This window comes from Schistocerca cancellata, chromosome 1 (genome assembly GCF_023864275.1).
Source record: "Schistocerca cancellata isolate TAMUIC-IGC-003103 chromosome 1, iqSchCanc2.1, whole genome shotgun sequence".
Classification (NCBI taxonomy): Eukaryota; Metazoa; Arthropoda; class Insecta; order Orthoptera; family Acrididae; genus Schistocerca; species Schistocerca cancellata.
In genome coordinates this window covers 1,064,799,149-1,064,821,169 of record NC_064626.1, presented here as the reverse complement: position 1 = coordinate 1,064,821,169, position 22,021 = coordinate 1,064,799,149, and the positions used below count along the sequence as shown (strand labels likewise).

The 22,021-nt window shown below is 43.0% G+C and overlaps 1 protein-coding gene across 1 annotated transcript in view; it reads left to right on the top strand.

Moving 5' to 3' along the window:
• LOC126126961 (cytochrome P450 4c3) overlaps window positions 1-22,021 on the top strand; it is a gene marked incomplete at its 5' end in the record, with an annotated part of 305,398 nt that overhangs the window by 120,948 nt on the left and 162,429 nt on the right. The window contains 2 exons of the mRNA XM_049915143.1: window positions 4,383-4,509; window positions 12,414-12,487. Of these exons, the coding sequence (XP_049771100.1) occupies window positions 4,383-4,509; window positions 12,414-12,487 (201 nt within the window). The remainder of the gene's footprint in view (window positions 1-4,382; window positions 4,510-12,413; window positions 12,488-22,021) is intronic.

The window sequence follows — 22,021 nt, the reverse complement described above, 5'->3', positions numbered from 1 at the left end:
AATAGACAAGAAACTGAAACTTCCTGGCAGATTAGAACTGTGTGCCGGACCGAGACTCGAACTCGGGACCTTTGCCTTTCGCGGGCAAGTGCTCTACCAACTGAGCTACCCAAGCACGACTCACGCCCCGTCCTCACAGCTTTACTTCTGCCAGTACCTCGTCTCCTACCTTCCAAACTTTACAGAAGCTCTCCTGCGAACCTTGCAGAACTAGCACTCCTGAAAGAAAGGATATTGCGGAGACATGGCTTAGCCACAGCCTGTGGGATGTCTCCAGAATGAGATTTTCACTCTGCAGCGGAGTGTGCGCTGATATGAAACTTCCTGGCAGATCAAAACTGTGTGCCGGACCGAGACTCGAACTCGGGACCTTTGCCTTTCACGGGCAAGTGCTCTACCAATTGAGCTACCCAAGCACGACTCACGCCCCGTCCTCACAGCTTTACTTCTGCCAGTACCTCGTCTCCTACCTTCCAAACTTAACAGAAGCTCTCCTGCGAACCTTGCAGAACTAGCACTCCTGAAAGAAAGGATATAGCGGAGACATGGCTTAGCCACAGCCTGGGGGATGTTTCCAGAATGAGATTTTTCACTCTGCAGCGGGATTTGCACTGATATGAAACTTCCTGGCAGATTAGAACTGTGTGCCGGACCGAGACTCGAACTCAGGACCTTTGCCTTTCGCGGGCAAGTGTTCTACCAACTGAGCTACCCAAGCACGACTCACGCCCCGTCCTCACAGCTTTACTTCTGCCAGTACCTCGTCTCCTACCTTCCAAACTTAACAGAAGCTCTCCTGCGTAACTTGCAGAACTAGCACTCCTGAAAGAAAGGATATAGCGGAGACATGGTTTAGCCACAGCCTTGGGGATGTTTCCAGAATGAGATTTTCACTCTGCAGCGGAGTGTGCGCTGATATGAAACTTCCTGGCAGATTAAAACTGTGTGCCGGACCAAGACTCGAACTCGGGACCTTTGCTAGGAAGTTTCTTATCAGCGCACACTCCGCTGCAGAGTGAAAATCTCATTCTGGAGACAAGAAACTGTTGAGCAACTGACCGCCCAGATGACCCAAGGGGTTACCAAGAGTATCTCCTTAACGACTGTTCAGCGAACGTTACAGCGTATGGACCTCCGCAGCAGGCACTTGTTTAATGCTCCCATGCTGACTGCTGTTCATCGGCGACGAAGGGTGGAACTTGCAGGCCAATACCACAACTGGACTCTTACTGAGTGGCGAGAGGTGGTTCCAGCGTACTCGAAACAACCTTGCCAGAACGTGGGCAGGCCCCGCAGAAGCCTCTCTGGATAACCCTTACTGATCCTCCACACAGCCCTGATCTCTTCCCATGCGATTTGCATATTTTTGTAGACCTGAAGACGAAGAGGTGCTCGCCTGGTTACAGTGATGGTTCCGTGGCCAACAGCAAACATTTTTCCGTGAAGGCGTCGACCGTCTTGTCACACTGGGGAATAAATGTATTAACAGTTATGGCGATTACTTTTGAAATAATAAATAGCTGACTTACTTTTTTCCATATATCTCTTTTTCATTTGATTGCTCTTTACACGTACGAAATGGATACACCGGTTCCCGTGAGATCATCGAAGTGAAGTGTCGGGCGTGGTCGTCGCTTGGATGAGTGACCATCCAGGCCGCCATGCGCTGTTGCCATTTCGGGGTGCTCTCAGATGGTTCAAATGGTTCAAATGGTTCTGAGCACTATGGGACTTAACATCTGTGGTCATCAGTCCCCTAGAACTTAGAACTACTTAAACCTAACTAACCTAAGGACGTCACACACATCCATGCCCGAGGCAGGATTCGAACCTGCGACCGTAGCAGTCCCGCGGTTCCGGAATGAGCGCCTAGAACCGCTAGACCACCGCGGCCGGCGCGGGGTGCTCTCAGCCTTGTGATGCCAATTGAGGAGCTACTCGACCGAATAGTAGCGGCTTCGGTCAAGAATACCACCATAACTACCGGGAGAGCGGTGTGCTGATCCCACGCCCCTCCTATCCGCATCCTCCACTGAAGATGACACGGCGGTCGGATGGTCCCGGTAGGCCACTCGTGGCCTGAAGACGGAGTGCTTTTTTACACGTACGAAATACTTTGGCTTGAGAAGTTACGAACAAAACAAAGTCAAAGTGTTTCGTGAGTTATCGATGTTGCATTTAATTAATATTAATTACATCATCGTCTCTCAATTGAAACACATTAACTGTATCGCTGTATTTCTACATCGTACATCGACTGTTGACTGTGATACCTCAGTTCTTTCAGAATGCGTTTCAAAGAACCCGACCGGCCGCAGTGGCCGTGCGGTTCTGGCGCTGCACTCCGGAACCGCGGGACTGCTACGGTCGCTGGTTCGAATCCTGCCTCGGACATGGGTGTGTGTGATGTCCTTAGGTTAGTTAGGTTTAAGTAGTTCTAAGTTCTAGGGGATTTATGACCTAAGATGTTGAGTCCCATAGTACTCAGAGCCATTTGAACCACCAAAAAATGGTTCAAATGGCTCTGAGCACTATGGGACTCAACTGCTGAGGTCATTAGTCCCCTAGAACTTAGAACTAGTTGAACCTAACTAACCTAAGGACATCACAAACATCCATGCCCGAGGCAGGATTCGAACCTGCGACCGTAGCGGTCTTGCGGTTCCAGACTGCAGCGCCTTTAACCGCACGGCCACTTCGGCCGGCGAACCATCAAAGAACCCGTCCAAAAAACAAGTTTTGGGAGGTACTCCGTGGAAACAAGATTTTATTGTGGGCATTCACAGCTGTAGGATTGTACCGTGATGAAGAAGACTGCTGCAGCTGTTTGAGAAATCTTTTTTTCTGATCCAACAAGTTTCACGGCGTTATAGCCACTTCTTCAGATCGGCGTCGGCTCAGTTCAGTTCGTCTAGGTGGTCAGTGCTGACCTATTGTTGTCACGACGAGGTTAAGCCTTAGATTTTCTGTATAAATTGGACTACTGACCCTTGACGTTTAAACATTCTCATCACAGTTGGACAAAGAATGTTGGGTCATCTACTGGTTATCGTTTGGAATAAATTATGAAATAAATATGTATCCCAGAAGATGTGGCTGTAACGTCGCGAAATTACTCGTAACTGGACCATAAATAAAGATTGAAGCGGTCTTATTCGTCATGGCATACTCCATGGAAACTATCCCTCAGAAAGCCTGTCACTGCGAATAATAGGAGTAAGAGGCGGTTCTAGCTGCCGGTAAATGTTATTAACGCAGGGGATTCTTTGTAAAACGGAAACCAAATCCGAAAACTTGAATCACATGAAGAAAGCTGATGAAGCACATATAAGTAAAAAGCTTGATATGAAGAGAAACAGACATTTTCAAGAAATTTTATATTGTGGCCGAAAGTGTTGGTTAAGTTGCGTCAGAACCAGCTTCTATAATGCAAAATTTGATTTTATGATGAACGAAGGTCCTTCCTTCTGAAACAATCAGTTGGGCGTAATTCGAATGCCAACAAGAGTACTAGCAATCAATCTGTGATTTACGAAAAGAGTGGAGGGTTCAGTAGAATTATATCGCAGTCTTCAGGGCAAAATTATACCTGACATATAAACCATAAGTCTGGGGAATAAAATGGCAAACCAGCTTCACTAGGGCGCTGTCAATAGACCACTGTGGAGTATCCCATCGCTGTCACTTCCTTTAGTAACGAGTTCAGCCAGTCGGCCTTACCCGCTGTTTAACATCTGACAGAGCAATGCTTTCCTATTACTGTGGTAATAGATTTCTATTCATTATGTATTACCTCAATTTAGTTTTCAATATTTATCGTGGATAATAACATTTCGTATAGTCTAGCACGCATAAAGCTGAGCATGTATGCTAGAAAAACATTGAAATTTAATTAAACTACATGTTAACAACTATACCAAAAAAAATTAAAACAAGTTAATTTCTGTTTCCACACTTTTATGAACTTACAAGCAACAAAAATTGCCGGAAATCTGAAAGCACAGAGCCGGCCTTTGTGGCCTAGCGGTTCTAGGCGCTACAGTCTGGAACCGCGCGGCCGCTTCGGTCGCAGGTTCGAATCCTGCCTCGGGCATGGATGTGTGTGATGTCCTTAGGTTAGTTAGGTTTAAGTAGTTCTAAGTTCTAGGGGACTGGTGATCTCAGAAGTTAAGTCCCATAGTGCTCAGAGCCATTTGAACCATTTTTTTTTTTTTTTTTTTTGAAAGCACAGATGTCTCGAAACCGCGTCGTTACAAATGCACCCGTTTTCTTTTGCAAATAAATAATTTTTCATAACTGAAATTCGTCGTTGCAGGCGTGTTACTAATATAGTGGCATTTACAATACAGATAAATATGTAACAGATCCTTCCTTTTTTACAGGATTGGGTCTATTGTGCAGAGCAGACAAGCTAAGATGTGGCTACAGCCAGACTGGATCTTCAGGCTGACGTCTTTATATAAGAAGCACGAGAAATGTATCGAAATTCTTCACGGTTTCTCCAATAAGGTAAGGGAGTTAGGTAGAACTTTCGCATAACTTATTCAATTCTACCTTATGTACACCTAAACTATCCCGTTCAGATTTGCAAATGCTGAATTAAATCTTCGAGTTATTACACATTATCCATGAATTCGGAAACAACTACAATTATGTTGGCCACTTCTTCCTATCAACTTTCTTTGCGGAAGACTTGATACAGTTTTCGATCCACACTGATGAGGAGTTAATTTACGTATTAAACAAGCTTTTCCGGTAAACTTCCACAAGACTTCAGATCTGAGATGAAAAACACCAAGACGAAGCAAAAAGGAAGTTTAATTTTTAACGCCCACTAGACGACGAGATAGAAGCGACATGTAGATTCTTACGGAATTATTAAAGTCATTGGGAGAAGTGGTAATTAAACACAAGTTAGCGTATACGATATATGATAATAGCGACATACCAATAGACTTCCGGAATACTATCAATCGCGCAGTTTCGAAGATGATAAGGGCAGACGGATGAAAGAATTACCATACAATTAGCATGACCGCTCGCTCGTTAATACAAGTTACAGACGAAAATGATATACAAAAGAACAGAAATGAAAATTGAGCGTTCATTACACGACGATAAGTTGGACGTTAGGATACGTGCTCCAGAAAGGTAATTATTATGTCGATAATAGCAGTAACACACTTTCACACGATTTGTCTACAGAGAAAAAACATTCGACAACGTGAAGTGGTTCTAATTATTTGAAATATTTAGAAAAATAGGTGTACGTTATAGGGAAAGATATAATACGCAAAATGTACAAGGCCCACGCGGGAATAAGGCAAAGAGAGAAGTACTCGGGTTAAAAAAGACGTAGGGCAGGGGTCTAGTCTCTGTCACCTCTACTGTTCAACCAGTATATCGGAGAAGCAATGAAGGAAATAAAAGAAATGTTCACAAGTGGGAACAAAAATTCTGCGTGAAAGGATATCAATGATATGTTTCGCTGAAGATATTGCTAGGCTCTGTAAAAGTAAGGAAGAATTGCAGTACACGTTGAATCAAATGATCGGTCTACTGATCACAGAATATGGATTGAGAGTAAACCACAGAAAGAAGGCAGTACTGAAAAGCATCAGAAATAAGAATAGCGACAAACATAACCTCAAAAGCAGGGACCTCGTAATGGAGGAAGTGAAGCAAAATAAAGCGTCAGTCATCAAACAAGAAGAAGACAACAAGAAAACTACCGTGGGTAAACAGAGAATTCCTCGTTAAAAGAAGTGTACTAGTGTGGAAACTTAGGTCTTACTCTGAGAAATAATTTTTTGTCACGCGGGATAGCCGCACGGTATGAGGCGTCTTGCCACGGTTCCCGCGGTTCCTCCCGCCGGACATTCGAGTCCCCCCCCCCCCTCGGGCATGGGTGTGTGTGATGTCCTTAGCGTAAGTTGGGCTAAGTTAGATTAAGTAGTGTGTAAGCCTAGGGATTGATGACCTCAGCAGTTTGGTCCCATATTTCTAAATATGTACGCTCGGGTCACAGAACTGTTTGGAAGTGAAATATAAACTGTGGAAAAACTAGAAAAGAAGAAAATCGAAGCGTTTAAGATGTCGGTTAGAAAAGGACGCTGAAATTTAAGTGGACGATAAAAAACTAGGAAATCCTTGTCTGAATCGGCGAGGGAAGAAATAGACAGTAAACACTGAACAGAAGAATGGGCAGGATGGTAAGGACTTGAGTTAAGACATCAGAGAATAACTTCCGTGCTAGTAGGGAAAGCCGTAAAGGATGAAAAATGTAGGGGGAAACAGAGACTGGAATATTTAGGGTATCCAGGGAGGAACGGGCAGTATTCATGGATATGACAGGAACCATCATTAGAAGGAAAACTTTGTAGTAAAAATGGGGCCCAGAATACGTACCTTAACAGCTATGAACACGCGTTCAGTAAACGTAATGTGTTTCACAGTACCAAAGATGAAGAAGTGCTCATAGTTCTTAAGGTATGCACTCTAGAGTCCACGCGTACTGGGAATTTTTTCTGATTTTGATCCATACCACGGCCTCTCAAAGTACGAAAAGCAAAGAGCTTGCAGTGGAAGAGATTTGTTTCACAGTAGTCATAGCTCTTAAGGTATGCATTTTGGAGCCCATGTTTACTAGACTTTCTTGCTTCGAATGATCGTTCCTGTAATATCTCAGAATATTGGCCAGAAAATCGTTGCAGACCCCATCAAACCAGTAGACTGGCGGGAAAAAATCTGAACTTTATATAATATTGTGGTCCAGGAGGCGTCAGTAATAAAAGATTGGTATCAGCTGGCAACAATATTGATGTAATCCATCAACGCAGGGCCTATGAAATGGCTTCCTGTGCCACTCAGCAGTCTTCCTATTAGCAGATAACGAATCATGGCATGGCCATCGACGTGTTGCATGAGGACACTGTAGATATTTCTCGGCCTGACAAACTGATAGCATTGATGTTAAGGAGATTTTTTTGTTATCTCAGTGGTGCACGTTACACTATAACATGAATCAAACTTTAACTCGACCTGCGAAATAGATTTGTTGCTGCTGTGTTTTCAAGTAGTCCTGGTATGTAGATTTTGATCTGATCAAGAAGCTTTAAAAACATACCCTGATGAAATTATTACTTTAGTACGGTTCATTGCCATTTTGAAGATTTATATAAGTCTGATCCTTCGTTTTCAGTAGTCATGATATGGGTGATTAAATTCATTCGTGTCTTTCCTTTATCGAAATTGTCTCATGTAAAAGACAACCCAAAAGTGCAATTACGGATGAAAAAGTCGAAAAAAATGTAAATTGTGGAGTTAGAGGCTAGCTGATCCAAGTATAGGCATCTGAAACGAACAATGCTGAATTAACTCTGAGAAAGTGTTGTGTAAGACGTGTGCAAATTTGTTGACTGACGACAAAAAGCAAATACAGAAACGTATTTCTCACCACTGTTTAGAATATTTTAAAAACAAACTGGTTCTATGCGTCGTATTTTGCTACGAGTGAGACTGTTTCTCATGAGAGACGAAGCAACATTCAGAGCCGTGGGTGGAAGCTGAAAACATTACAGCCAGTGTTTTCTGTGATCTTCTTGTTGATTGCTTTGTCAGGGCTAAAACACTAACCAATGAATATTACCCAAATACTGTAACCAGCTGGGTGAAAGAAAATCGTGAGAAAAGAAAAAAAATTCTTTCCTCGGAACTACGCATCTGCCCATGAAGATGCCTTGACAATGTAAAAAGCTGATGTTTGCTAAAATGCCGGAGCATATATTCTGTTCATCTGACTTCCATCTGTTTTGACAACCAAACAAACTGTGGTTTCGAGTCTAATACAGTACAACGGAATACTTACTGTGAAACTGTAGCGTAAATACCGACCGCCTTAAAGAAACAGGCTTCACAAGAGTTTCGGCTGTCCTTTCACTCACACGAAGTCCTTTACTTTGAAACAAAATACGTAACCAAAGGAAACACGTTACGACAGATGTGTAGTACTGTGGCCGACGCAGCGCATGACGGCGAGTTCACAACCGCGCTTCTTGTTCCAGCGATTACTGCTTGACCTTGCGTTCACTTACAGCTGCAAGTGCAAGGTGACTAACATGCAGCGGTATTGCTGTCGGAAGCCAAGGGAATTAGTCGTAAGAGAAACGAGTTTAACTATCCCTCTGAACTTTCGTAAGCTATAATGTGTTCGTATGTCGTTAAAACCAATGGTTGATTTGCCAGCAAGGTAGTCAGTTCTAGCAGTTTATGGTTCAGACTTAATGTTCTTCGCGTGTACGGCTATACTCCGTATCCGTACTATGTGGCAGAAGGCACTTTCTGGTATCGTAGATGCACATTTCTTTCCGTTCCATACCGGTAAGAACGGCTGCTTATACTCGTATACTTCTATGCAAAATGTTACTAATTTAAATTTCTAATCACGGTCCATGCGAGAAGTACCTGTATAGTGTTGAAGAATAGCCACAGATTCTGTACTAAAGCCACGTTTGTAAGCTGGTTTTTGCGAGATGTTGGTCATACTACCAGTCAGATTTTTCAAGATTTTCTGATGCCCGAATTCCGAGGCGGACAAGCATCACACCCTCGGACTTTCTTTTGCATACTCCTGATGTCCTATGTTACTCTAAAAATGTCTCTGAGCACTATGAGACTTAACATCTATGGTCATCAGTCCCCTAGAACTTAGAACTAGTTAAACCTAACTAACCTAAGGACAGCACACAACACCCAGTCATCACGAGGCAGAGAAAATCCCTGACCTCGCCGGGAATCGAACCCGGGAACCCGGGCGTGGGAAGCGAGAACGCTACCGCACGACCACGAGCTGCGGACGCCCTCTGTTACTCTGACCTAGCAGGAATCCCACATACTTCAGCAATATTCCAGTATTGGCCGTACGTGTATCTTCTAACAAATCTCTTGTGTAGAAGAACTGTAGTTTTCCCCTAGTGAATAGTACCTGATATATCTTAGCAAGTTCTTCTGTCTTTGAGACTGTTTCACTTTCAAAACTATTCAATAGCTAACTAAATCACCGTTGATTTGGACACTAAAACTCATTTTTTATCGTCTAAGACTACAAGAATAAGACAGGTCGACTACAGTCAGTAAAGTACGAAGCATCAGCTTTACGAGTTCCAGGTAATATACTGGGTGATGTAGGCCACTAGGGTCAAATTTATACAGATAATAGAGGTTCTTAAATTGAGTAACTTTATTTAAAGAACCTGTTTTCAGAAAAGAATATTCAATTTTTTATTGACGAAAGCGTAACAATTTTCATCATAACAGACATAGCTATTGCGGCGCTTGAAGACACCGTTACGGTTCAAAGAGGTCTCAGCTGACACTACTATACCGCGCAGGATATTCCTCTGGTATAACTGAATTCTGGGTTCAAAATCATTTGGCCCTACTGCCTGCACACGGTACTTATTATGGACATTTAGTTGTTGTCCTCCCAACACAGTATTCTCAGAAGTATGCACTTCACAGACAAACTAGCACGAGGAAAACTTCACACTTTTTATTGTTCAAGGTTAACAGTCACTTTTTGTGTCGTGCAGATATCTCGTCGAAATAATTTTGTAATTCCTTTTGATCTTCTGATGACTTTGTTATACAGTAAACGACGGCTTCATCAAAAACAATCTAAGAAAGCTTCTCAGATTCTGCTCTAACGTTTTCTTGGGCAACCCTACCATATAACTTTCGTTTCACTAAATGATTTCCTGTAAATTACTACGAACTGCGACAGGAAACTACAAATAACGTCGCACAGCTGAGATGATACTGTATAGGCAAACAATTTGATTAGAAAACGCTTGTAAGAGACGGTGTCAAAACCTTTATAGAAATTTGTAACTATGGCTTTAACCTGCAATCCTCTGTCGATAGCACTCATTACTTCGTGCGAATAAAGAGCCAGTATTGTTTCACTTGAAAGTTACTTTCTGAATACGCACTGGTTATGTGTGAATACATTGTTTGCTTCGAGATATTTCATTATGCTGGAACACAGGATACGTTCCAAAATCCCACAACAAAGCTTGTCAACGATATGGGTCTATAATTCAGTGGATTGCGTACGTTCCTTTTCTTGTACATTGGTGTAACTTGTGCCGCTTTCCATTCTTCAGCTACACGTCTTTCGCTGAGCGAGCGATTGCACTTGATTGCTAAAAATGGAACTATTTCATCAACATATTCTGAAAGGAACCTAACTGGTTTACAGTATGCCCCGGAAGGCTATCCTTTATTAAATGACACGTTGCTTCGCTACACGAAGGTGTCTACTTCCAAATTACTCGTGTTGGCAACTCTAAAAAAATGGTTCAAATGGCTCTGAGCACTATGGCACTTCACTTCTGAGGTCATCAGTCCCCTAGAACTTAGAACTACTTAAACCTAACTAACCTAAGGACATCACACACATCCACGCCCGAGGCAGGACTCGAACCTGCGACCGTAGCGGTCGCGCGGTTCCAGACTGTAGCGCCTAGAACCGCTCTGTCACCTCGGCCGGCTTGGCAACTCTCCTTGATTCTGGAACACTTACTGCATCTTATTTTGTGACAGAATTTTGGAAAACCATGTTTACTAACTCTACTTTCAGTGTGTTGTCACTGTTAACATTACATTGCTGTAACACAGTGAAGGTACTGACTGTGTCTTCCCGCTGGTATACTATACATACAATCACAATATATTTGTATTTTCTGTCAAATTTAGAGCCAAAATTTCCTCTTGGAAACTATTAAAAGCATCTCGCTCGGAAGTCACCGCTAAGTTTTGGAGCATCTCCGAACCGCCGGCAACCTTTGAGATTTTGCGTTCTTTAAAATTTGGCATGATTGTTTCGTTGCTTCTTTAGCAATGTTATGACCTGTTTTGTGCACCAATGGCGATCTTCTCCGTATCTTATTAGTTTATTTGATGGTTAACCCTTGACTATCGTCAACACAGTTTCTTTGAATGTGAGCATTCTTCCCTCGCTAGCCGTGCTTGTACTCCGCCTTTAATGACCTGGTCGTCGACAAGACGTTAAACGTTAATCTTCCTTCCTTTCCTCTTTATCTTCCTTTATTTTCAGCTTATTTTACACGTTATTCTCGTGTGTTTCCCGTTACCACGATACACAGTAACACGTTTACTACTGTCTGCAGCGAACCACGACAGTAACATTTATTGTGTGTGTGCATAAAAATAAACTGTTCACCTATTCCTATAAAAATTCTTGGACAATGGTAGTGCCTCTAGAGAGCGAAAAGGAAATCCAGTGAATTGCAGGAGTAGTGATTTTGCTACTTATAGCTGCAGTGACTGAATTTGACACACCAATCTTTCGACGACTTCTTCTTTGTTACTTTGCCTTGTTGCGTGTTATTTTTTGTGTCTGCTTCACCTCGGTATTTTCATTTCTCCTTTATCTCGGCGATCAGTGATAAGTAGTCGGTGGAGGTGTTGTACGCTCCATCCTCTTCGTAAGCCAATATTTTCGTACATATTCTAGCGATCTGTTTATCATAGTTTCAACTTTTGTTTTCTCTCACCGGAGAGCTTCCCTTTCACCGTACTTTCCTTTTGTGTTTCTAAGGATTAGTATGCCCTGATGGCCGTTTCTTATCACATTTCGCTGATTAGATATCTACTTTTTTACCATATGGCGGCAGCATCATTGTATGCAGCCTCCTTCATTCTTTATTGCATTAAATGGATATTGCGCAGAGATCTCCAGCTAACGGGATGTCGAGCTGCAACTGTCTGTGGGTACCGGCCAAAAACGCACGTTGTTTCTTGCTTAACTACAGTATGATGGCTGCTCCGTATCGCTAGAACACAAAAGAAAATGTTTTTGTATACGAGACAGCTGCCACCTGGTGGCACTCAGTAGTATTATGTAGTTCTTTTGACAACTTTCCGGAAGTACGGAGCCGGTTGTCAACATATACACATTTAACAGCAGTAGATGCGCTCTGTCTTATGTATTTGACAGCTCTCTGCCTTCCTTATATACTTACGGCGTTTGTTTCAGTGTACTTTTTGTTGCATGGGAGTGTATTTTCTGTGGTTTACCTCAATGTTTTCAATGGGCGCATGGCAATGCGCTACGCATACCTAACAATCTGAAGGCGTCAATATAACGTTGCTAAAACTATTAATCAGGATATGTATCAACTGCGATCTGGACAATGAAACTCCTCTTTTTGGAAGCTTTTCCACAAAAGAAAATACATTACGGCTGTAATCCTACGTGAATTTGTTGCATAGAATGTGCCAGATTTCTGGGAAAGAACAAAATTACCTGTTTCGAACTGGCGCAAAAGATGATGACGGTTATGCTTTATAATTTAAAAACTCGAGTGTGATCCGGACATACTTTGTTTCAGGTGATAATGGAGAGGAAGGAGGAGATACGCCTTCAAAAAGAAAGACAGAAGAGCGGCGAAGACAATGACTCCGAGTTAGGTGAGTGCTCTCCCTAGCCATCTAGTTACTTCCATAAGGATGATGCAATGCCTTACTTCCGTTGTCAGAAATAGGATCTATTCCATAATACAGGATGTTTCAAAAAGAACGAGTGGTATCAAAGCTCCATATTTGTTGATAAAAACATACTAGAAACACGGGATGAATAGGAAAATACTCACAAAATGTTAAAGTTTTAGCTATTATTATAAATGCTCTCTGTGTCCATCAGCAGCAGCACGAACAACATCTAGACGATAGCTAAATTCATCATAAAATTTACATAATGTATCCGCTTTTATAAAAGCTACGGCGGCTGTTATCCTATTCTTCACTTCTTCTATGTCACTAGGTAAAGAGGAGACGAACACACTTTCCTTCACATATCCCCACAAGAAAAAAAATCGCATGGGGTCACGCCCAGTGATCTTGGAGGGCAGTGTCTCGGGTGTCATGCACCCCATCCAGCGTTGAGGCAGAGTACGTTTTTGTGCCAGTGTTGTGGAGCTCCATGCTGTTGGAAATGAAGTCATCGGAGACCTTCTGGAGTTGTGGAAAAGCCGATTCTGCGGCATTTGAAGATAGCTCATCCAGTCATTGTGTTTTCCTAAAAGAAAAAAAAAAGAACCCTTATCTTCGGCAAATGACACAAACAATAATCACTATAGGTGAGTCTCTTTCGTGTTCAGTAATATCGTGGGGTAACCGAGGTAACAATGTATCGTCTTCCATGCCCTCTAGCAGACCATTTCTTAAGTCAAAATATTTCCTTTCATCGCCGACCCGAAGAACTTGCACTAATTGTAGTCTGTATGGTTTATAGGCCAGAGAGTTGCAGGAAGCATTGCCGATTCTCTCCTTGCGCGGTGAGTAGACTGTCGTGTACTCCGCTGAAGATCTTGCCGAATTGGAAGGAGAATCAGCATTGGTCCTATTTTTTGTTTTATTATCCGCGAAATCGATTTTCGGCCACTTAGTGACCATCCTCAGTGCTAGAAGTTACAAATTTTACATAACGATCAGAGAGTATAAAACAGAAAATCACAACTACACCTGCGTACGAACATAACAGTTGGTAGGAACATACCTGTAATATACAACTAAAATTGGTAGGCACTGGTATCAAGCTATAACCACAAGCTTAGAGCGATCACATAAACTGAGGCCGCTGTTTACTTGCACCTGTTCAGCAGACCTCGGTGTGACAGGGCTTGGAACGCCCTCTATGTGACATGTGTCACGTGAAGACTTAATATTACTGGTTTTGCAAGATATTAACACAAAATAACTCTCGTGCATTTGTGAATCATGAAGTAATTCAAGTTTAAAATGTACGTAAAACACATAGCAGACGAAGGGGGAAGGAAACATCTAAAATACATTGGCGTATTGTTTTTAAAAAAACCAACTTACAAAACATAAAACAGATCGATAATAAGTTGTCAGAGTGCAGGACAAGTAAAAAAGAAAAAGACAGTGAAAAAGAATAATATATGAATAACAAGAAATGAGGTATAACACGTTTTTTTAAAAAACATAATACCTACCATGTGGCGTGGGAAGTTAGAAGTACAACGTTCGTGATTTACGTAAAATGTTGCGTTAAGACTAAGGAGTCGAATATATAAAAAAATAGTAATAGTACGGCATTTTAATTATTACGTAATGGCATTTTCGAACTATTACTATTTTTTATATATTTGACTCCTTAGTCTTAACGTAACATTTTACGTAAATCACGAACGTTGTACTTCCCACGCCAGATGGTGGGTATTATGTTTTTTAAAAAACCTGTGTTATACCTCATTTCTTGTTATTCATATATTATTCTTTTTCATTGTCTTTTTCTCTTTTACTTGACCTGCACTCTGACAACTTATTATCGATCTGTTTTATGTTTTGTAAGTTGGTTTTTTTTAAAAAACAATACGCCAATGTACTTTAGATGTTTCCTTCCCCCTTCGTCTGCTATGTGTTTTACGTACATTTTAAATTTGAATTACTTCATGATTCACAAATGCACGAGAGTTATTTTGTGTTAATATCTTGCAAAACCAGTAATATTAAGTATCCACGTGACACATGTCACACAGAGGGCGTTCCAAGCCCTGTCACACCGAGGTCTGTTGAACGGGTGCAAGTAAACAGCGGCCTCAGTTTATGTGATCGCTCTAAGCTTGTGGTTATAGCTTGATACCAGTGCCTACCAATTTTAGTTGTATATTACAGGTATGTTCCTACCAACTGTTATGTTCATACGCAGGTGTAGTTGTGATTTTCTGTTTTATACTCTCTGATCGTTATGTAAAATTTTTAACTTCTAGCACCGAGGATGGTCACTAAGTGGCCGAAAATCGATTTTGCGGATAATAAAACAAAAAAATAGGACCAATGCTGATTCTCCTTCCAATTCTATCCACTATTTGGTCGTGGTGCACAGAACACTCCATGGATACGCCAATCTTGCCGAATTCTTTCCATCAGGGGGGCGAGCCTGGATACTTACTATTGCACAAGAATTCTGTTTCTTCAAATTGGCGATACCAACGACGAATGTTTTTGGGCGCAAGCAGATCGGTGCCAAACGTCGACAAAAAGCACGCTGGACAAAAATCACTGTCTCACTCTTTGCAAACTTTCTTTCAGTTTACGAGTTATGGGGCACCACTTGCACACAACGAGGGTAATGGAACGTAGTCGAATTAAGTCGGGTAATGCTGAGGGAATTAGATTAGGAAATGAGACACTTATAGTAGTAGATGAGTTTTGCCATTTGGGGAGCAAAATAACTGACAATGGTCGAAGTAGAGTGGATATAAAATGTAGACTGGCAATGGCAAGGAAAGCGTTTTTGAAGATGAGAAATTTGTTAACATCGAGTATTGATTTAAGTGTCAGGAAGTCGTTTCTGAAAGTATTTGTATGGAAAGTATTTGTATGGAAGTGAAACGTGGACGATAAATAGTTCGGACAAGAAGAGAATAGAAGCTTTCGAAATGTGGTGCTACAGAAGAATGCTGAAGATTAGATGGGTAGATCACATAACTAATGAGGAGGTATTGAATAGAATTGGGGAGAAGAGGAGTTTGTGGCACAACTTGACTAGAAGAAGGGATCGGTTGGTAGGACATGCTCTGAGGCATCAAGGGATCACCAATTTAGTATTGGAGGGCAGGGTGGAGGGTAAAAATCGTAGAGGGAGACCAAGACATGAATACACTAAGCAGATTCAGAAGGATGTATGCTGCAGTACGTACTGGGAGATGAAGAAGCTTGCACAGGATAGAATAGCATGGAGAACTGCATCAAACCAGTCTCAGGACTGAAGACCACAACAACAACAACCAGTGTCATTAATGCGATCACCTGTCAAAAGCTTAAATAACCACTAGCGCGAAACGTACAGGAAGCGAATCACTGAGGTTCTGGAAATTACTGACAGGTACGTGGAGCCATACCGACTCCAGTGTCGTGGCCAGTTGGCCTAGGATTCTCGGTTGAGGATCCTTGGCGAGAACAGCCCGATGGAAGAGGTCCCACAGATTCTCGATTAGAATTAACTCTGAGGAGTTTGGAGGCCAGGGCAGTACGTTACACTGATCCTGGTGCTCTTCAAACCACGCTCGTACACTGCGAACTGTGTGACGCGTTGCATTATCCTGCTGGTAGATGCCATCGCGCTGAAGAAAAACAAACTGCATGTAGGGGTGCACATGTTCCCCAAGGATAGTGTTGATCTATTGTCTTCCAGAATGACGAAATCACCTAGGGAATGCCACGAAAAGCCGGCCACGGTGGCCGAGCGGTTCTAGGCGCTTCAGTCTGGAACCGCGCGACTGCTACGGTCGCAGGTTCGAATCCTGCCTCGGCCATGGATGTGTGTGATGTCCTTAGGTTAGTTAGGTTTGAGTAGTTCTAAGTTCTAGGGGACTGATGACCTCAGATGTTAAGTCCCATAGTGCTCAGAGCCATTTGAACCATTTGAACCAATGCCACGAAAACATTCCCCAGACCATAACGCTTCCTCCTGGTTGCAGCGTGTTTGGTTTTAGACGTTTCACGCCATACACGCCAAAGGCATCTGTCCTATGGAACGAAAACAAACAGCATGTCGGGGTGCACATGCACCCCAAGGATAGTGTTGATCTATTGTGTCTTCCACAATGACGAAATCACCCAGGGAATGCGACGAAAACATTCCCCAGACCATAACGCTTCCTCCTGGTTGCAGCGTGTTTGCTTTTAGACGTTTCACGCCATACACGCCAACGGCATCTGTCCTATGGAATGAAAACAAACAGCATGTCGGGGTGCACATGGACCCCAAGGATAGTGTTGATCTATTGTGTCTTCCACAATGACGAAATCACCCAGGGAATGCCACGAAAACATTCCCCAGACCATAACGCTTCCTCCTGGTTGCAGCGTGTTTGGTTTCAGACGTTTCACGCCATACACGCCAACGTCATCTGTCCTATGGAACGTAAAACGTGTTTCATCACCAAAGACCACCTGTTGCCACTAACTGGGTGTCCAGTTGCCGTACTGACGTGCAAATCGAGCCTTCATCGCCGATGGACAGCAGTCAGCATGGGTGCATGAACCAGGTACCTGCTGCGGAGGTCCAGACGCCGCAACGTTCGCTGAACGGTCGTTGAGGAGACACTGTCTGCAGCCCCTTGGTTCACCTAGGCGGTCTGTTGCTCAACAACGGCACGTCTGTTCACCCGTGTACATCTGTACAGCCGCCATTCACCCCTGTCATATGTGGCCCATGGTACACCGCAGTTATCTCGGCGTCGGTTTTGGATAGCGCCATTTTCCTATGCAGGGAGATACTTTAACCACACGGGCACGACAACAGTTTTCAAATTTAGGTCTTTAGGCCCGTATTACACTATCAAATTTCTTTGTCAAAGATTTGATCAAAGATGTGATCAAATATTCCATCAAATATATTTGAAAAAGATCTGTGACATAGTGCTAGAAGGGGTATTACACTGTCATCATATTTTTCGTCAAAGTTCAAGATGGCTGACAACAACAACTTTTTATTAACCACAGCAGTTGCATGTACCACAATTGCACTGCGCGCACATGCAGAAGAGAAGTGGGGGAAAAACAGGAAACATACCTGGGTGAAGCCGTGGGTTTTACGACAACACCATAAAAACATTCAACAAAACTTGTTACGTGAGCTTATAGTGGAGGACGTCGAGTCGTACATCAATTACTTAAGAATGGATGAGCATACATTTCTGTATGTCCTCAATGAAGTGTAGCCTCATATTAAAAAGCACAATATTCACTTAAGAACTGCTACATCTGCAGAAGACAGGCTCACTGTAACACGACGATTGATTCCTTGCTACAGGAGAGGGTTGGGTTAGGTTAGGTTAGGTTAGGTTAGGTCAGGTCAGGTCAGGTCTCCAATCTTGTTAATCTATTTTTGTATTCAGCGTGCCTCACGTTGTAAAGCGCCTCATCAGCTTCATACATCTCTATTAATTTTGTAGTTGTCGGCACACACCAATTGTATTTACCAGCCGTGTTTATTAAAACACTACAGACGACACAATGCTGCAGCGATGCTAGCGCTCCAGGCGGTAACATGTCACATTGCAGTGAACAGAAGACAAGCGACTTCTTTGATCAAATCCACAGCGAGGCCCTAGATTTGATCAAATATTGGACGACATTTGACAAAGTTCCCTATTACACCATCAAATATCTTTGACAATGATATTGGACAAAAATATTTGACAAAGAAATTTGATAGTGTAATACCGGCCTTAGGAAATGCTTCCACCGTTGTCCCGAAAAAAATAAAAGGCTCTGAGCACTATGGGACTTAACATCTGAGGTCATCAGTCACCTAGAACTTAGAACTACTTAAACCTAGCTAACCTAAGGACATCACACACATCCATGCCCGAAGCAGGATTCGAACCTGCGACCGTAGCAGTCGCGCGGTTCCAGACTGAAGCGCCGAGAACCGCTTGGTCACACCAGCCGGCCGTTGTCCCGAAAGCCAATCATCATGTACGTTTGGGCGTCAGATACATCGCTCCGTTTTTGCATTACGACAACGACTGTACTGTGTTCCGTGTGCTCCCAACACGCATACCCTGGAGTGGTAGTGCTGCCACATGCCGTGTGCGATTATTGCATGTTGACGTGAAACATGAGCGGTGGTCGCGTAACTGGACCATGCATTTCAACTCTATGATTTTGGACAACAGCTTGAGAATGCTTTTATAGATGCTTCCCGCGTTAAAGCAACTTCCGTGTGTGTGCGTTTTCGCGCGCCAGGCAGCAGCATCCCAGGACGCTGCCGGTGCGCGGGCAGCTTTGAGTCAGGCATCGTTCCGCTGACGCAACAGCACGACTTCCTGGACGATAACTCGTTGCCTCGTCAGGCGGCGAGTCACTCGCACCACAGAGCAGCGCGCTTCGGCGATACGACTTTTTCCTCGCCTTATCGTCTCGCCCGCAGGATAGTGAGTCACAGTGCAGCTGGAGCCGTGGTCGTCTGCTCTCACCGTAACACCTCTCAACTTTCTCGTCACCGGAACGTGTATTATTGGCCCTGGAAAGAGCAATCGCGATGCTCGCTGTGAGGTGTGTGCGTTTCTTTCCTCGTAACTATTCTAATTCCGAACGAGCTAATTGAGACAGAAGAAAGGAGGGAAGGTAGGTTCAGGTTTAACGTTCCGTCGACGACAGGGCCAATATGGACAGAGCACAAGCTCGGACTGGGGGATCACGGGGAAGGAAACCGGTAGCGCCCTTTCAAAGGAACTACTCCTGTATCTACCTTAAAAGACTTACAAGGAGACGGCACGGCCGTGGGGTCAGGGATTTGTCCGAAATTGTGTGTGGTGAAAGAGGACCCCTAACATCTCACGTGGTTAAAATATTAGGACGCACTATTAGGAAAATCCCGAGAAAAATCGATCCAAAGTTTCTTAGGTGCCTTATGAGTATAAAATTTAGTTCGTTGCCGAGCCGCTGTCTGGCCTACATGGTTAGCTCTCGGACTCTTACGCAAGAGGTCTCGGGTTCGATTCCTCCTCCGGCACTTTTTTTTTTCTTCTGTTGCTTGCAAAATTGCAGCGCATTGTTACAGGAGAATCGTGAAATTAATTCCCGGAAATATTGTATAAAAATTCATTCTATAATTCACCATCAATTATCGTCACCAATATCCCGAGACATGATCCAATATGTCTGGTTTGCCTCAAAATTATCAGAAACTCAAAACGTTTTCGTAAATGTTAATGGGGCATGTTTTTGTACAGATTTATTGCAAACGCCCTGAGATTGTAAAATATCCGCTTTTATATGCTGCGCAAGATGTCGCAAAAATTATTGCTTTGTTTGTTTTTACGATAATTACCACTGCGGTTCTTGTTTATAATTATTATATGTATAAAAATAATTGAATGTTTCCCAATCGACTTCGTTATTCTGATTAAAAACCCAATGTTTCTCCTCATATACCTTACAATGAAAAATGGAAAACCCACCGCCATGAATTGTGTTGTTGGACAAAAAGAAAATACTTTTTATTCAGTAATGTAACTAATTTGTTAAAGATAATGTAGGTTTCGGAATCTTTCTGAATAATTGGTGGAATAACCAAAGAAAATGAAACAGAAGAGAAAAAAAAGTTGTGGAGGAGGAATCGAACCCGAGACCTTTGGCGTAAAAATCCGCGCCCTAAACATTCAGGCCAGACGGAGGCTCGGCAATGGGCTAACATTTTATACTCGTAAGGCACCTAAGAAACTTTCTTTCAAAAATGCTTCAAATGGCTCTGAGCACTATGGGACTTAACATCCGTGGTCATCAGTCCCCTAGAACTTAGAAGTACTTAAACCTAACTAACCTAAGGACATCACACACATCCATGCCCGAGGCAGGATTCGAACCTGCGACCGTAGCAGTCGCGCGGTTCCGGACTGAGCGCATAGAACCGCTAGACCACCGCGGCCGGCTAAACTTTCTTTTGATCGATTTTTCTCGGGATTTTCCTAGTAGTGCGTCCTAATATTTTAACCACGTGAGGTGTTAGGGGTCCTCTTTCACCACACAAAATTTCGGACAAATCCCCGACCCCACGGCCGTGCCGTCTCCTTGTTAGGGAAATGACGGAAACCTTAGTGCGCATCGCCAGACGGAGATTTGAACCATCGCTCGCCGGAGTACGATTCCACTGTGTTACAACAGTGCCAGCTAGCTCGATGATTAAGAAAGTGGATTCGTATTCTTGAGAAGGTTGTATTTTAATCCATCCCCAGCCCATACAATTTGATTCTCCCAGGCTTCAATAAATCTGTTCACGTGGTGGTGTTTGACGCAGTGTTAAAAGACTGAAGCTGTAGTTGCATCTGTCAGACCTGTACAGGTAGCAACCTGGTACGAAGATCCTTTATATAGAGATATCTGCACTTTAAGAGAAGAAAAAGCAATTGAGAGGCCCTCCACTACACAAACGGCGAAAATGCGTTGTAAGGGCCAATGACAAAGTTTGGTAGGAGAGGGTCTGCTATCCAATTAGAAACGTCTTCTTTCTTCGTGTACATGGTGCCTTTCCTTCAGAAAATGTGAGATAGTGAGTTACGTCTAACTTTTTAGTATAAGTGGCAGATGGGTGCCCGCACGATTAACATTTTCGCATTGTTGATCATGATGACAGGATGAGGATGGAACTCAACGCCGCAACATCATCAGACACACTACGCAAGCCGCTATGTAATGCTTGGCGTAGGATATTCCTTGCCAATCTTGGCGAGTTTCAGTTCTATTCCATTCGCGTATGGAACGAAGTAAAACTGATATCGTGCCCTAATATTTTCTAACTTATTCTCATTGTCCCTACTTTAGATATCGATGGAGGCAACAAAATTATTGCACAATTTTCTTCCAGTAACGCTTATCTATGCCTTTAGTTTGCAATTGATATTATATTGAGGGACACGCAATACAGGGTGATTCAAAAAGAATACCACAACTTTAAAAATGTGTATTTAATGAAAGAAACATAATATAACCTTCTGTTATACATCATTACAAAGAGTATTTAAAAAGGTTTTTTTTCACTCAAAAACAAGTTCAGAGATGTTCAATATGGCCCCCTCCAGACACTCGAGCAATATCAACCCGATACTCCAACTCGTTCCACACTCTCTGTAGCATATCAGGTGTAACAGTTTGGATAGCTGCTGTTATTTCTCGTTTCAAATCATCAATGGTGGCTGGGAGAGGTGGCCGAAACACCATAAGAAAAAATCGCAGGGGGTAAGATCAGGGCTTCTTGGAGGCCAGTGATGAAGTGCTCTGTCACGGGCTGCCTGGCGGCCGATCCATCGCCTCGGATAGTTGACGTTCAGGTTTCATAACTAACCTTTTTCGTAGGACTCTCCATACAGTTGATTGTGGAATTTGCAGCTCTCTGCTAGCTCTGCGAGTCGATTTTCCTGGGCTGCGATGCTGGATGCGTGCTACACTTTCATCACTCGTTCTC